General features: G+C 56.4%; 1 protein-coding gene across 1 annotated transcript in view; it reads left to right on the forward strand.

Moving 5' to 3' along the window:
* LOC144952605 (dynamin-1-like) overlaps positions 1-17,087 on the forward strand; it is a 53,193-nt gene that overhangs the window by 32,769 nt on the left and 3,337 nt on the right. The window contains 6 exon segments of the mRNA XM_078883095.1: positions 1,259-1,368; positions 2,098-2,209; positions 5,267-5,437; positions 7,455-7,696; positions 8,806-8,839; positions 8,841-9,040. Coding sequence (XP_078739221.1) covers positions 1,259-1,368; positions 2,098-2,209; positions 5,267-5,437; positions 7,455-7,696; positions 8,806-8,839; positions 8,841-9,040 — 869 coding nt within the window.

The following is a 17,087-nucleotide window of genomic DNA, read 5'->3' on the forward strand; positions in this document are numbered from 1 at the left end:
ACAGGTGAGTGGGTGAGTGAGTGAGTGGGCGAATGTGTGAGTGAGTGAGCAGGTGAGTGAGTGAGTGGGTGAGTGGGTGAGTGAGTGGGCAAGTGAGTGGATGAGTGAGTGTGTGAGTGAGTGGGTGGGCAGGTGAGTGTGTGAGTGAGTGAGTGAGCAGGTGAGTGGGTGAGTGAGTGGGCGAATGTGTGAGTGAGTGAGCAGGTGAGTGAGTGAGCGGTGTGAGTGGGTGAGTGAGTGGGCGAGTGAGTGGATGAGTGGGTGAGTGAGTGAGCAGGTGAGTGAGTGAGTGAGCAGGTGAGTGGGTGAGTGAAGGTGGGCGAGTGAGTGGATGAGTGGGTGAGTGAGTGAGCAGGTGAGTGAGTGAGTGAGTGAGCAGGTGAGTGGGTGATGAGTGAGTGAGTGAGTGGGCGAATGTGTGAGTGAGTGAGCAGGTGAGTGAGTGAGCGGGTGAGTGGGTGAGTGAGTGTGTGAGTGAGTGGATGCGTGAGTGTGTGAGTGAGTGAGTGGGTGAGTGAGTGTGTGAGTGAGTGAGTGAGCAGGTGAGTGGGTGAGTGAGTGAGCAGGTGAGTGGGTGTGAGTGAGTGAGTGGGCGAATGTGTGAGTGAGTGAGCAGGTGAGTGAGTGAGCGGGTGAGTGGGTGAGTGAGTGGGCGAGTGAGTGGATGTGTGAGTGAGTGGGTGAGCAGGTGAGTGGGTGAGTGAGTGGGCGAGTGAGTGGAGTGGGCAGGTGAGTGTGTGAGTGAGTGGGCAGGTGAGTGTGTGAGCGGGTGAGTGAGTGAGTGGGCGAGTGAGTGTGTGAGTGGGCAGGTGAGTGTGTGAGCGGGTGAGTGAGTGAGTGGGCAAGTGAGTGAGTGAGTGGGCAGGTGAGTGTGTGAGCGGGTGAGTGAGTGGGCGAGTGAGTGTGTGAGTGGGTGAGTGAGTAAATGAGTGAGCGGGTGAGTGACTGGGCGAGTGAGTGGATGAGTGAGTGTGTGTGTGAGTGGGTGGGTAGGTGAGTGAGTGTGTGAGTGAGTGAGCAGGTGAGTGTGTGAGTGCTGTTGCCACTGGAAGTGATGGCGGTGTTGCCGCTGCACAGCCAACACCGGCGACGATTGCCTGAACCGGTGCTGGGCCTCCGCATAGGTCGGCTCGGCCTCAAACGAGCACCCGGTGCGTGAGCGTGTCCCCCCCACCCCCCCCACCCCCCCCACCCCCCCCACCCCCCCACCCCCCACCCCCCCACCACCCCCCCACCACCCCCCCACCCCCCCCCCCAGGAGAAGGAGAAGAAGTACATGCTGCCCCTGGACAACCTGAAGCTGCGTGACGTGGAGAAGGGATTCATGTCGAGCAAGCACGTGTTCGCTCTGTTCAACACCGAGCAGAGGTGGGGGCTGGGGGAGGGAGGGGGGGGAGATGGTGGGGGAGGGAGGGTGGAGGAGGGAGGGGGGGTGGGGGTGGGGGGAGGGTGGGGGGGAGGGGGGGGATGGTGGGGGGGAGAGGGGGACGGTGGGGTGGGGGAGGGAGGGGGGGAGAGGGGGATGGTGGGGGGGATAGGATGGGGGGGGGAGAGGGGGATGGTGGGGGGGGGGGAGATGGTGGGGGGAGAGGGGGATGGTGGGGGGGGGGGAGATTATGGGGGGAGAGGGGGATGGTGGGGGGGGGGAGATGGTGGGGGGGGGGAGATGGTGGGGAGGGGAGGTGGTGGGGGGAAGAGGGGGGATGGTGGGGGGGGGATAGGGATGGGGGGGGGAGGGGGACGGTGGGGGGGATAGGATGGGGGGGGGGAGAGGGGGATGGTGGGGGGGGGGGGGGGAGATGGTGGGGGGAGAGGGGAGATGGTGGGGGGGATTGGATGGTGGGGGGGGGATAGGATGGTGGGGGGAGATGGTGGGGGGGTTAGAGGTGGACGGCAGGACGGCAGGGGTGGTAGAGCGTGTGAATCTGACACTGACACTAACCAGTGCCATTCACCTCACCGCTCGTCACTGTTAGCGGAGTGTGGGGGGTGTGTGACCTCCCCGCTAACAGCACTTGCCCCGACGCTCTGCTACGCCTCCAACGGCAGGTGCGGTGATCCTCTGGCCTCGTGTGCGTGGTGTGTCCGCCCCATCAGGAACGTGTACAAGGACTACCGCCAGCTGGAGCTGGCGAGCGAGACGCAGGAGGAGGTCGACAGCTGGAAAGCGTCCTTCCTGCGAGCCGGCGTCTACCCCGAAAGAGCTCCCGTGAGAATCGTTAAAATTAATAAAAAGTGAAAATAAAATAAAAAATCACGACGTTTCGGAGGCAACACAAGCTTCAGGTGGGACCGTCACAGCTAAATTGACTCTATAAATTCTAGATTTGAAGCTTTCGTGACTGCAAGGATTCATATTCTTAGGTTTTTTCGGTAAAGTCACGTAGGGAAAACATTAAAATTAATAAAAGTAAAGTACTATCAAGTAACTTGATACAGCTGTCGTGAGCTGTGACCGTTCCACCTGAAGACGGAGGCTTGTGTTGCCTCCGAAACGTCGTGATTTTTATTTTATTTTCACTTTTATTCATTTTAATGTTTTACTTACGTGACTTTACAGAAAAAAACTAAGAATACGAATTCTTGCAGTCACGAAAGCTTCAAATCTAGAAGTCCTTGTGTATATATAATATCCAGGGCCCACCTTGGCTCCTCCCACCCTCAACCAGTATATATACAAGGACTGTTTGCTTGGAATTTCTCTTTACTTGATACAGCAATCGTGCTGTGACGGTTCCACCTGAAGACGGAAGCTTGTGTTGCCTCCGAAACGTCGTGATTTTTATTTTATTTTACTTTTATTAATTTTAATGTTTTACCTACGTGGTGACTTTACAGAAAAAAACCTAAGAATACGAATCAATCTAGAACCCGTGAAAATCGTTGCCTCGGTGCCAGTTGCAGGATGAAGCGAGCGAGGGGGGGAGGGGGAGGGGAGGGGGGGTGCCTGTAGCATTTGCTATGAAAGGGGGTCCCTAAATATTTAACAAATAAAAAAAATATTAAAATGTTAAAACGCGAGCTTTTTCACTTGCGTGGTAAAGTTGATTGTGTTTTTTTCATTCGGTGTACGGGCCCAGATGATACGACACATCGCTAACCCTCAACACCCGGTTCGTCCGTAAAAGTCGAAGGCGGTATAGTACTATAGCAATAGAGCAAGTGCGGAATCACCGAACCGGTGATTGATAGCTTGAAAGCGTTTAGAGCGGGGCCCTTGAAAGTGTGGGGCCCGTAGCTACAAATGTAGCTACATTTGTAGCTACATTTGTAGCTACAAATGTAGCTACATTTGTAGCCACATTTGTAGCTACTTTTGTAGCTACATTTGTAGCCACATTTGTAGCCACATTTGTAGCTACATTTGTAGCCACATTTGTAGCCACATTTGTAGCTACATTTGTAGCCACATTTGTAGCCACATTTGTAGCTACATTTGTAGCCACATTTGTAGCCACATTTGTAGCTACATTTGTAGCCACATTTGTAGCCACATTTGTAGCTACATTTGTAGCCACATTTGTAGCCACATTTGTAGCCACATTTGTAGCCACATTTGTAGCCACATTTGTAGCTACATTTGTAGCCACATTTGTAGCTACATTTGTAGCTACATTTGTAGCCACATTTGTAGCCACATTTGTAGCCACATTTGTAGCCACATTTGTAGCCACATTTGTAGCTACATTTGTAGCTACATTTGTAGCCACATTTGTAGCTACATTTGTAGCTACAAATGTAGCCACATTTGTAGCTACATTTGTAGCCACATTTGTAGCCACATTTGTAGCCACATTTGTAGCTACATTTGTAGCTACTTTTGTAGCCACATTTGTAGCCACATTTGTAGCCACATTTGTAGCCACATTTGTAGCTACTTTTGTAGCCACATTTGTAGCTACATTTGTAGCTACTTTTGTAGCCACATTTGTAGCCACATTTGTAGCTACTTTTGTAGCTACTTTTGTAGCCACATTTGTAGCTACATTTGTAGCTACTTTTGTAGCTACATTTGTAGCCACATTTGTAGCCACATTTGTAGCCACATTTGTAGCCACATTTGTAGCCACATTTGTAGCCACATTTGTAGCTACTTTTGTAGCCACATTTGTAGCTACATTTGTAGCCACATTTGTAGCTACATTTGTAGCCACATTTGTAGCTACATTTGTAGCCACATTTGTAGCTACATTTGTAGCCACATTTGTAGCCACATTTGTAGCTACTTTTGTAGCTACATTTGTAGCCACATTTGTAGCCACATTTGTAGCCACATTTGTAGCTACATTTGTAGCCACATTTGTAGCCACATTTGTAGCCACATTTGTAGCTACTTTTGTAGCTACATTTGTAGCCACATTTGTAGCCACATTTGTAGCCACATTTGTAGCCACATTTGTAGCTACATTTGTAGCTACTTTTGTAGCTACATTTGTAGCTACATTTGTAGCCACATTTGTAGCTACATTTGTAGCCACATTTGTAGCTACTTTTGTAGCTACTTTTGTAGCCACATTTGTAGCCACATTTGTAGCCACATTTGTAGCCACATTTGTAGCCACATTTGTAGCTACTTTTGCTACTCCGGTAATCCGGCACTTGCACGGCCCCCTTTGACACCGCCTCAAAGTCATCACCGGCTCACCGCAGTGGGAGGGGCTACCCAGGTAGTGGGAGGGGCTACCTGATCAGTGGAGGCGGGGCTACGCGTGCAGTGGGAGGGAATACCCGATCAGTGGAGGCGGGGCTACACGTGCAGTGGGAGGGGCTACCTGATCAGTGGAGGCGGGGCTACACGTGCAGTGGGAGGGAATACCCGATCAGTGGAGGCGGGGCTACACGTGCAGTGGGAGGGGCTACCTGATCAGTGGAGGCGGGGCTACACGCGCAGTGGGAGGGGCTGTCTCTGTCTGTCTGTCTCTGTCTGTTTCTCTGTTTGTCTCTCTGTCTGTCTCTGTCTGTCTTTCTGTCTGTCTGTCTGTCTCTCTCTGTCTCTCTGTCTGTCTCTCTGTCTGTCTGTCTCTCTGTCTCTCTGTCTGTCTCTCTGCCTCTCTGTCTGTCTGTCTCTCTGTCTGTCTCTCTGTCTCTCTCTGTCTCTCTGTCTGTCTCTCTGTCTCTCTGTCTGTCTGTCTCTCTGTCTGTCTCTCTCTCTCTGTCCCCGCGTCCATCTATGTCTGTCTCTCTGTCTGTCTCTCTGTCTGTCTCTCTCTCTCCCTGTCCCCGTGTCCATCTCTGTCTGTCTCTCTCGCCGCGTCTCTCCGCGCAGATGGAGGGAGATCCCGGGGAGAGCTCGGACCCACTGATGCACTCGATGGACCCTCAGCTGGAGCGTCAGGTGGAGACGATCCGAAACCTCGTGGACTCGTACATGTCCATCGTGAACAAGACCATCCGTGACCTCATGCCCAAGACCATCATGCACCTCACCATCAACAACGTGGGTTGCACACGGACACTCGCTCGCACGCTCACGCACGCTCGCTCACACTCGCTCGCTCACACTCGCTCACACTCTCGCTCGCACTCGCATATACTCGCTCACACTCTCGCTCACACTCGCTCACACTCGCTCACACTCTCGCTCACACTCGCTCACACTCGCTCACACTCTCGCTCGCACTCTCGCTCGCACTCTCGCTCGCACTCGCACACACTCGCTCACACTCGCTCGCACTCTCGCTCGCACTCTCGCTCGCACGCTCGCTCGCACGCTCGCTCACACTCGCTCACACTCTCGCTCGCACTCTCGCTCGCACGCTCGCTCACACTCGCTCACACTCGCTCACACTCTCGCTCGCACTCTCGCTCGCACGCTCGCTCGCACGCTCGCTCACACTCGCTCACACTCGCTCACACTCTCGCTCGCACGCTCGCTCGCACGCTCGCTCACACTCGCTCACACTCTCGCTCGCACTCTCGCTCGCACGCTCGCTCACACTCGCTCACACTCTCGCTCGCACTCTCGCTCGCACTCGCACACACTCTCGCTCGCACTCTCGCTCGCACGCTCGCTCACACTCGCTCGCACTCTCGCTCGCACTCGCACACACTCGCTCACACTCGCTCACACTCTCGCTCGCACTCGCTCGCACTCGCACACGCTCACACAGACTCGAGCGCTCACACACTCGCGCTCGCTCACACTCTCGCTCACACTCGCTCACACTCGCACACGCTCACACAGACTCGAGCGCTCACACACTCGCGCTCGCTCACACTCGCACACACTCGCACACACTCTCGCTCACACTCTCGCTCGCACTCGCTCGCACTCGCACACGCTCACACAGACTCGAGCGCTCACACACTCGCGCTCGCTCACACTCGCTCACACTCGCACACACTCGCACACACTCGCACACACTCGCTCGCACACTCGCTCGCACACTAGCTCGCACTCGCTCGCACTCGCTCACACTCGCACACACTCGCACACACTCACACACACTTACACACACTCACACACACTTACGCACTCACACACACTCACACGCCCACCCACCCACCCACCCACACACTCACTCACCCACACACCCTCCCACCCACACACTCACCCATCAACCTACTCGCCCACCCACATATCCAACCACCCACCGGTTCGCCCACCGACCCACTCACCCACCCACTCACCCACCCACTCACCCACCCACCCACGCACTCACCCACCTACCCGCATATCCACCCACCCACCCACTCGCTCGCCCACCCACCGACTCACCCACCCACACATTCACTCACCCACCCACACATTCGCTCACCCACACACTTTCCCTCCTGCCCACTCACCCACCCACCCACTCACCCACCCACTCACCCATCCACTCACCTACCCACACATTCACTCACCCACTCACTCACCCACCCACCCACTCACCCACACACCCATTCACTCACCCACCCGCCCGCCCACTCACCCACCTACCCACCCACTCACCCACCCACCCACCCACTCACCCACACACCCACTCACCCACACACCCACTCACCCACCCACTCGCCCACACACCCACTCACCCACTCACTCACCCGCCCGCCCGCCCTCCTGCCCGCCCACTCACTCACCCACCCACCCACCCACCCACCCACCCACTCACTCACCCACCCACCCACCCACTCACCCACCCACCCACTCACCCACCCACACATTCACTCACCCGCCCGCAAGCCCGCCCATTCACCCACCCACTCACCCACTCACCCACCCACACACCCACTCACCCACCCACCCACCCACTCACTCACTCACCCACCCACCCACACATCCACCCACTCACCCACTCACCCACTCACTCACCCACCCACCCACACACCCACCCACTCACTCACCCACCCACCCACCCACCCACCCACACACCCACCCATACACCCACTCACCCACCCACACACCCACTCACCCACTCACTCACCTACACACCCACCCACCCACTCACCCACTCACCCGCCCGCCCACACAGGCGAGCGAGTTCATCCACTCGGAGCTGCTGGCCCAGCTGTACTCGGCGGGCGACCAGAACACCCTGATGGAGGAGTCTGCGGACCAGGCCCAGCGCCGCGACGAGGTGCTCCGCACGTATCACGCGCTGCGCGAAGCCCTCGCCATCATCGGCGACATCTCCACCACCACCGTCACCACGCCGCTGCCCCCGCCAGTCGACGACTCCTGGCTGCATGTGCAGGCGACGCAGTCGGGCCGCAGGTGAGGCCGGCGCTGGGCGAGGTGCCGGGCGGTTGCGGTGGTTGGTGGTGGTGGTGGTGAGTTGATGAATGGGATGGTGGGGGTGGTGGTGGTTAGATGGTGAGTTGAGGAATGGGGTGGTGGTGGGTGGGGAGGTGAGTTGATGAATGGGGTGGTGATGGTGGTGAGTTGGTGAATGGGGGTGGTGGTGGTTGGGGTGGTGAGTTGATGAATGGGATGATGGTGGTGGTTAGGATGGTGAGTTGATGAATGGGGATGGTGGTGGTTGAGATGGTGAGTTGATGAATGGGATGGTGGTGGTGGTGGTGGTGGTTAGATGGTGAGTTGAGGAATGGGGTGGTGGTGGGTGGGGAGGTGAGTTGATGAATGGGGTGGTGATTGGGGTGGTGAGTTGATGAATGGGATGATGGTGGTGATTAGGATGGTGAGTTGATGAATGGGGATGGTGGTGGTTGAGATGGTGAGTTGATGAATGGGGATGGGATGGTGGTGGTTGGGATGGTGAGGAGGTGAGTTGAGGAATGGGGATGGTGGTGGTTGAGATGGTGAGTTGATGAATGGGGATGGGATGGTGGTGGTTGGGATGGTGAGGAGGTGAGTTGATGAATGGGGATGGTGGTGGTTGAGATGGTGAGTTGATGAATGGGGATGGGATGGTGGTGGTTTGGATGGTGAGGAGGTGAGTTGAGGAATGGGATGTTGGTGGTTGAGATGGTGAGTTGATGAATGGGGATGGTGGTGGTTGGTGGTGGTGGTGAGTTGATGAATGGGGATAGTGGTGGTTGGTGATGGTGAGGAGGTGAGTTGATGAATGGGATGTTGGTGGTTGAGATGGTGAGTTGATGAATGGGGATGGTGGTGGTTGAGATGGTTGAGATGGTGAGTTGATGAATGGGATGGTAGTGGTTGAGATGGTGAGTTGGTGAGTTGATGAATGGGGATGGTGGTGGTTGAGATGGTGAGATGGTGAGTTGGTGATCGGGGATAGCGGTGGTTCACATCGCGGGAAGGTCACGTGGCGGATGACCTCTAACCCCAACCACCACCTCACTTCGATTCCATTGGCTCCCTTAACCGTCCAATCACAACTCGCCCCCACCTCCCCCCAGGTCCCCCTGTGCCAGCCCCACCCCCAGCCGCCGGCCCCCCCCCCGCCGTGCCCCCCGGCGGGGGGAGGGGCGCCCCCGGGCGACCCGGCAGTCAGGGGGGCCCCGTGACCCCCGTGGTGGGAGGGCCCCCCGTTCCATCGCGGCCCAGCCCCCCACCCCCGCCAAGCCCGGACCCCTTCGGCCCCCCGCCCAACGTGCCGTCCCGACCCACGAGGGGGCCCCCCGGAGTTCCCAGGTGAGGGGTGTGAGTCCAGCACGGAGGGTGGGGTGGGTGGGGTGGGGTGGGTGGGGTGGGTTGGGTTGGTGGGTGGGTGGGTGGGGTGGGTGGGTGGGGTGGGTGGGTGGGTGGGGTGGGTGGGTGGGTGGGGTGGGTGGGTGGGTGGGGTGGGTGGGTGGGTGGGTGGGGTGGGTGGGTGGGGTGGGTGGGTGGGTGGGGTGGGTGGGGTGGGTGGATGGGGTGGGTGGGTGGGTGGGTGGGTGGGGTGGGTGGGTGGGGTGGGGTTGGTTGGTGGGTAGGATGGATGGGGTGGGTGAGGTGGGTGGGGTGGGGTGGGTGAGGTGGGTGGGGTGGGTGGGGTGGGGTGGGTGGGTGGGTGGGTGGGGTGGGGTTGGTTGGTGGGTAGGATGGATGGGGTGGGTGAGGTGGGTGGGGTGGGGTGGGTGAGGTGGGTGGGGTGGGTGGGGTTGTGTGGGTGGGGTGGGTGAGGTGGGTGGGGTGGGTGGGGTGGGTGAGGTGGGTGGGGTGGGGTGGGTGGGTGGGGTTGGTGGGTGAGGTGGGTTGGTGGGTTGGTGGGTGGGTAGGATGGATGAGGTGGGTGGGTGGGGTGGGTGGGGTGGGTGGGGTGGGGTGGGTGAGGTGAGGTGGGTGGGGTGGGTGGGTTGGTGTGTGGGTAGGGTGGGGTGGGTGGGTGGGGTGAGTGAGGTGGGTGGGTGAGGTGGAGTGGGGTGGGTGGGGTGGGTGGGGTGGGTTGGTGGGTGGGGTGAGTGGGGTGGGTGGGGTGGGTGGGGTGGGTGATGTGGGTGGGGTGGATAGGGTGGGGTGAGGTTGGTGGGTAGGGTGGGTTGGTGGGTAGAGTGGGGTGGGTGGGTTGGTGGGTAGGGTGGGGTGGTGGGTGGGTTGGTGGGTAGGGTGGGGTGGGTGGGTTGGTGGGTGAGGTGGGTTGGTGGGTGGGGTGGGTGGGGTGCACTATACACTACACTATACTATACACTATACTACACACTACACTGTTACATGCTATACTATACTATACACTGTTGTACACTTTACAATACACTACGATACACTGCACTAAACGTGCGTATACAAACTACATTACACTACACTATACACCGCCATGATGTGCACTACTTTAGCGCATATTGGGCCACTACAAGACGGAAAGAGAGGAAAGTGTAAACAACAAATGTCAACATGAACAGTGGACACGTACGGGCTGTCTGCCCCTGGATCGTGACGACGACGACGACGACGAACTCGCGAACCCCAAACCGGATGTTGAACTGGAGTATACACTTCAGGCCCTACTGGGCATCGTGAACGGAAGCCGCATCCCGACCTCGAACCTTCACCCTCCACCGTGTCCTGGGCAGAGGTCGCAAACGGGTTTTGATTCCTTACCCGTACCCGGCCGCACCAGGGTCGCAAATGGGTACCCGTACCCGTACCCGTACCCTACTCGTACCCGTACCCTACCCGAAATGAGTGACAAACGGTTATTCACCAGTGACTCACGGCCTACCCGTACCCGGACCCGGCCGCACCAGGGTCGCAAACGGGTACCCGTACCTTACCCGATACCCAGCTACTCGTACCCGGCCGGGTATCGGGTAGGGTACGGGTACGGGTACCCGATTGCGACCTCTGGGATGAAGGCGCAGGTGGGTTGATTCTAGGAACTTAAATTGTGAGAAGAGACAAGACGTTGGGAAATGAGTGACAAACGGTGACTCACCAGTGACTCACGGCCTACCCGGCTACCCGTACCCGGCCGCACCAGGGTCGCAAACGGCTACCCGTACCCGTACCCGGGTACGGGTAGCCGGATATCGGGTAGGGTACGGGTATCTGGTACCCGGTTGCGACCTCTGGTCCTGGGGGTCTTAACGCGGGATGCCGAACTTGGGCCTAACTCTAACTCGAAGCCTAAGCCTAGCCTAGGCCCTAAACCAGATGCCAAACCTATGGCGAACCCCATGGTCCTAAGAGAACCCTAACCCAGACCCTAACTTCATAACCCTTGACCCCTAGACTCCTATTCAACCTCACCCAAGACCCCTTACCTGTGCCTAACCTTGAGCCAGAATCAGACCCCGAACCCTCACGCTGAACCTTGACCCTAACCGTGACCCTAATCCAGCCTCCAACCAAGATCCTAAACCCGTGCCGAACCGTTAACCCCTAAACTCGTAACCCGTAGACTCTGACCCTGACCCCTAATCTCTAAACCTTTGCCCAACCTGGCCCGAACCCTAACCCCTTGGCCTTGTCAGCTGTCCTTCGGTCCCCACGTCATCTCCCCCCTCCTCTCTCCCCCATCTGTCTTCTCACATCTTCACGGCACTTGGGGAGTTGATTCCTTGTGCTCTCCCCACCGCTCTCCCACCGCTCCCCCCTCTCTCATCGTCCACCCGTGAGTTTTACTCTCTCCGCTCTCCCCACCGCTCTCCCACCACTCTCCCCCCTCTCACCCCCCACCCGTGAGTTTTACGCTACCCACTGCTCTCTCCACCGCTCTCCCACCACTCTCCCCTCTCTCATCCTCCACCCGTGAGTTTTACTCTCTCCGCTCTCCCCACCACTCTCCCACCGCTCTCCCCTTAAACTCTCCCCACCGCTGTCCCCACCGCTGTCCCACCACTCTCCCCTCTGTCATCCTCCACCCGTGAGTTTTACTCTCTCCGCTCTCCCCACCACTCTCCCACCGCTCTCCCCTCTCATCCTCCAACCTTGACCCTAACCATGACCCTAATCCAGCCTCCAACCAGGATCCTAAACCCGTGCCGAACCGTTAACCCCTAAACTCGTAACCCTTCTCACATCCTCTCTGCACTTGGGGAGTTGATTCCTTGTGCTCTCCCCACCGCTCTCCCACCACTCTCTCCCCTCTTTCATCCTCCACCCGTGAGTTTTACTCTCCCCTGACCTCTCCCCACCGCTCTCCCACCGCTCTCCCCTCTCATCCTCCACCCGTGAGTTTTACTCTCTCCGCTCTCCCCACCGTTCTTCCCTGCACTCTCTCCTTGCACTCTCCCCACTGCTCTCCCACCGCTCTCCCCTGCACTCTCCCCACCGCTCTCCCACCGCTCTCCCCTGCACTCTCCCCACCGCTCTCCCACCGCTCTCCCCTGAACTCTCCCACCACTCTCTCCCCTTTCACCCTCCACCCGTGAGTTTTACTCTCCCCACCGCTCTCCCACCGCTCTCTCCCCTCCAGCCTGATCACGTGACCTCTCTGATCGCTCTCCGCTCACGCTCCACCCGTGAGTTTTACTCTCCCCACCGCTCTCCCACCGCTCTCCCCCTGCACTCTCCCCACCGCTCTCCCACCGCTCCCTCCCCTCCAGCCTGATCACGTGACCTCTCTGCTCGCTCTCCGCTCACCCTCCACCCGTGAGTTTTACTCTCCCCTGAACTCTCCCCACCGCTCTCCCACCGCTCTACCACCACTCTCCCCACTGCTCTCCCACCACTCTACCACCACTCTCCCCACCGCTCTCCCACCGCTCCCTCCCCTCCAGCCTGATCACGTGACCTCTCTGCTCGCTCTCCGCTCACACGCTTCTCTCTCCTTCCAGAATCACTGTAAGCGACCCCTGAGGACCCGTAGCACCCCGGTATGTGGCTGCACTACGCCCGGGAGGTCACGGTCCAGGTCAGGGGTCAGGGCTGTACGATGGGAGGTCAGAGTACAGGTCAGAGGTCGGGTCAGGGCTGTACGCTGGGAGGCCAGGGTACAGGTCAGGGGTCAGGGCTGTACGCTGGGAGGTCAGGGTCCAGGTTAGGGGTCAGGGCTGTACGCTGGGAGGTCAGGGTACAGGTGCAGGTCAGGGGTCAGGGCTGTACGCTGGGAGGTCAGGGTCTAGGTGTAGGTCAGGGGTCAGGGTGGACACTGGGAGGTCAGGGTCGAGGTCAGGGGTTAGGGCTGTGCGCTGGGAGGTCAGGGTCCAGGTGTAGGTCAGGGGTCAGGGCTGTACGCTGGGAGGTCAGGGTACAGATCCAGGTTAGGGGTCAGTGGTGAGTCTATGGTGCAGTGTTGAGTCTATGGGCAGTGTTGAGTCTATGGTGCAGTGTTGAGTCTATGGGCAGTGCTGAGTCTATGGGCAGTGCTGAGTGTACGGGCAGTGCTGAGTCTATGGGCAGTGTTGAGTCTATAGTGCAGTGTTGAGTCTATGGTGCAGTGTTGAGTCTATGGGCAGTGTTGAGTCTATGGGCAGTGCTGAGTCTATGGGCAGTGCTGAGTCTATGGTGCAGTGCTGAGTCTATGGGCAGTGTTGAGTCTATGGTGCAGTGTTGAGTCTATGGTGCAGTGTTGAGTCTATGCTGCAGTGTTGAGTCTATGCTGCAGTGTTGAGTCTATGGGCAGTGTTGAGTCTATGGTGCAGTGCTGAGTCTATGGGCAGTGTTGAGTCTATGGGCAGTGTTGAGTCTATGGGTGGCAGTGCTGAGTCTATGGGCAGTGTTGAGTCTATGGTGCAGTGTTGAGTCTATGGTGCAGTGTTGAGTCTATGCTGCAGTGTTGAGTCTATGGGCAGTATTGAGTCTATGGTGCAGTGCTGAGTCTATGGGCAGTGTTGAGTCTATGGGCAGTGTTGAGTCTATGGGTGGCAGTGCTGAGTCTATGGGCAGTGCTGAGTCTATGGGTGGCAGTGTTGAGTCTATGGGCAGTGCTGAGTCTATGGGTGGCAGTGTTGAGTCTATGGGCAGTGTTGAGTCTATGGGTGGCAGTGTTGAGTCTATGGGCAGTGTTGAGTCTATGGGCAGTGTTGAGTCTATGGGCAGTGCTGAGTCTATGGTGCAGTGTTGAGTCTTCGGGTAGTGTTGAGTCTATGGCCAGTGTTGAGTCTATGGGTGGCAGTGCTGAGTCTATGGGCAGTGCTGAGTCTATGGGCAGTGCTGAGTCTATGGTGCAGTGTTGAGTCTATGGGCAGTGCTGAGTCTATGGGCAGTGCTGAGTCTATGGGTGGCAGTGTTGAGTCTATGGGCAGTGTTGAGTCTATGGGCAGTGTTGAGTCTATGGGTGGCAGTGTTGAGTCTATGGGCAGTGTTGAGTCTATGGGCAGTGCTGAGTCTATGGGTGGCAGTGTTGAGTCTGGGCAGTGTTGAGTCTATGGGCAGTGCTGAGTCTATGGGTGGCAGTGTTGAGTCTATGGGCAGTGTTGAGTCTATGGGCAGTGCTGAGTCTATGGGTGGCAGTGTTGAGTCTATGGGCAGTGTTGAGTCTATGGGCAGTGTTGAGTCTATGGTGCAGTGCAGAGTCTATGGGCAGTGTTGAGTCTATGGGCAGTGTTGAGTCTATGGGCAGTGCTGAGTCTATGGGCAGTGTTGAGTCTATGGTGCAGTGCAGAGTCTATGGGCAGTGTTGAGTCTATGGGCAGTGTTGAGTCTATGGTGCAGTGCAGAGTCTATGGGCAGTGTTGAGTCTATGGGCAGTGTTGAGTCTATGGGCAGTGTTGAGTCTATGGGCAGTGGTGAGTCTATGGTGCAGTGCTGAGTCTATGGGTGGCAGTGTTGAGTCTATGGGCAGTGTTGAGTCTATGAGCAGTGTTGAGTCTATGGGCAGTGCTGAGTCTATGGGCAGTGTTGAGTCTATGGTGCAGTGCAGAGTCTATGGGCAGTGTTGAGTCTATGGGCAGTGTTGAGTCTATGGGCAGTGTTGAGTCTATGGGCAGTGGTGAGTCTATGGTGCAGTGCTGAGTCTATGGGTGGCAGTGTTGAGTCTATGGGCAGTGTTGAGTCTATGGGCAGTGTTGAGTCTATGGGCAGTGCTGAGTCTATGGTGCAGTGTTGAGTCTATGGGCAGTGCTGAGTCTATGGTGCAGTGTTGAGTCTATGGGCAGTGCTGAGTCTATGGTGCAGTGCTGAGTCTATGGGGAGTGCTGAGTCTATGGGTGGCAGTGCTGAGTCTATGGGGCAGTGTTGAGTCTATGGGCAGTGCTGAGTCTATGGTGCAGTGTTGAGTCTATGGTGCAGTGTTGAGTCTATGGGCAGTGTTGAGTCTATGGGTAGTGTTGAGTCTATGTGGTGGCAGTGTTGAGTCTATGGTGCAGTGTTGAGTCTATGGGCAGTGCTGAGTCTATGGGTAGTGTTGAGTCTATGGGCAGTGCTGAGTCTATGGGTAGTGTTGAGTCTATGGGTAGTGTTGAGTCTATGGGTAGTGTTGAGTCTATGGGTAGTGTTGAGTCTATGGGTAGTGTTGAGTCTATGGGTGGCAGTGTTGAGTCTATGGTGCAGTGTTGAGTCTATGGGCAGTGTTGAGTCTATGGGTAGTGTTGAGTCTATGGGTAGTGTTGAGTCTATGGTGCAGTGTTGAGTCTATGGTGCAGTGTTGAGTCTATGGGTAGTGTTGAGTCTATGGGTAGTGTTGAGTCTATGGGTAGTGTTGAGTCTATGGGTGGCAGTGTTGAGTCTATGGGCAGTGTTGAGTCTATGGGCAGTGTTGAGTCTATGGGTGGCAGTGTTGAGTCTATGGGCAGTGTTGAGTCTATGGGCAGTGCTGAGTCTATGGGTGGCAGTGTTGAGTCTGGGCAGTGTTGAGTCTATGGGCAGTGCTGAGTCTATGGGTGGCAGTGTTGAGTCTATGGGCAGTGTTGAGTCTATGGGCAGTGCTGAGTCTATGGGTGGCAGTGTTGAGTCTATGGGCAGTGTTGAGTCTATGGGCAGTGTTGAGTCTATGGTGCAGTGCAGAGTCTATGGGCAGTGTTGAGTCTATGGGCAGTGTTGAGTCTATGGGCAGTGCTGAGTCTATGGGCAGTGTTGAGTCTATGGTGCAGTGCAGAGTCTATGGGCAGTGTTGAGTCTATGGGCAGTGTTGAGTCTATGGTGCAGTGCAGAGTCTATGGGCAGTGTTGAGTCTATGGGCAGTGTTGAGTCTATGGGCAGTGTTGAGTCTATGGGCAGTGGTGAGTCTATGGTGCAGTGCTGAGTCTATGGGTGGCAGTGTTGAGTCTATGGGCAGTGTTGAGTCTATGAGCAGTGTTGAGTCTATGGGCAGTGCTGAGTCTATGGGCAGTGTTGAGTCTATGGTGCAGTGCAGAGTCTATGGGCAGTGTTGAGTCTATGGGCAGTGTTGAGTCTATGGGCAGTGTTGAGTCTATGGGCAGTGGTGAGTCTATGGTGCAGTGCTGAGTCTATGGGTGGCAGTGTTGAGTCTATGGGCAGTGTTGAGTCTATGGGCAGTGTTGAGTCTATGGGCAGTGCTGAGTCTATGGTGCAGTGTTGAGTCTATGGGCAGTGCTGAGTCTATGGTGCAGTGTTGAGTCTATGGGCAGTGCTGAGTCTATGGTGCAGTGCTGAGTCTATGGGGAGTGCTGAGTCTATGGGTGGCAGTGCTGAGTCTATGGGGCAGTGTTGAGTCTATGGGCAGTGCTGAGTCTATGGTGCAGTGTTGAGTCTATGGTGCAGTGTTGAGTCTATGGGCAGTGTTGAGTCTATGGGTAGTGTTGAGTCTATGTGGTGGCAGTGTTGAGTCTATGGTGCAGTGTTGAGTCTATGGGCAGTGCTGAGTCTATGGGTAGTGTTGAGTCTATGGGCAGTGCTGAGTCTATGGGTAGTGTTGAGTCTATGGGTAGTGTTGAGTCTATGGGTAGTGTTGAGTCTATGGGTAGTGTTGAGTCTATGGGTAGTGTTGAGTCTATGGGTGGCAGTGTTGAGTCTATGGTGCAGTGTTGAGTCTATGGGCAGTGTTGAGTCTATGGGTAGTGTTGAGTCTATGGGTAGTGTTGAGTCTATGGTGCAGTGTTGAGTCTATGGTGCAGTGTTGAGTCTATGGGTAGTGTTGAGTCTATGGGTAGTGTTGAGTCTATGGGTGGCAGTGTTGAGTCTATGGTGCAGTGTTGAGTCTATGGTGCAGTGTTGAGTCTATGGGCAGTGCTGAGTCTATGGTGCAGTGCTGAGTCTATGGTGCAGTGTTGAGTCTATGGTGCAGTGTTGAGTCTATGGGCAGTGTTGAGTCTATGGGCAGTGTTGAGTCTATGGGTAGTGTTGAGTCTATGGGTAGTGTTGAGTCTATGGGTGGCAGTGTTGAGTCTATGGTGCAGTGTTGAGTCTATGGGCAGTGTTG

The sequence above is a fragment of the Lampetra fluviatilis genome, chromosome 68, assembly GCF_964198595.1.
Source record: "Lampetra fluviatilis chromosome 68, kcLamFluv1.1, whole genome shotgun sequence".
Lineage (NCBI taxonomy): Eukaryota > Metazoa > Chordata > Hyperoartia > Petromyzontiformes > Petromyzontidae > Lampetra > Lampetra fluviatilis.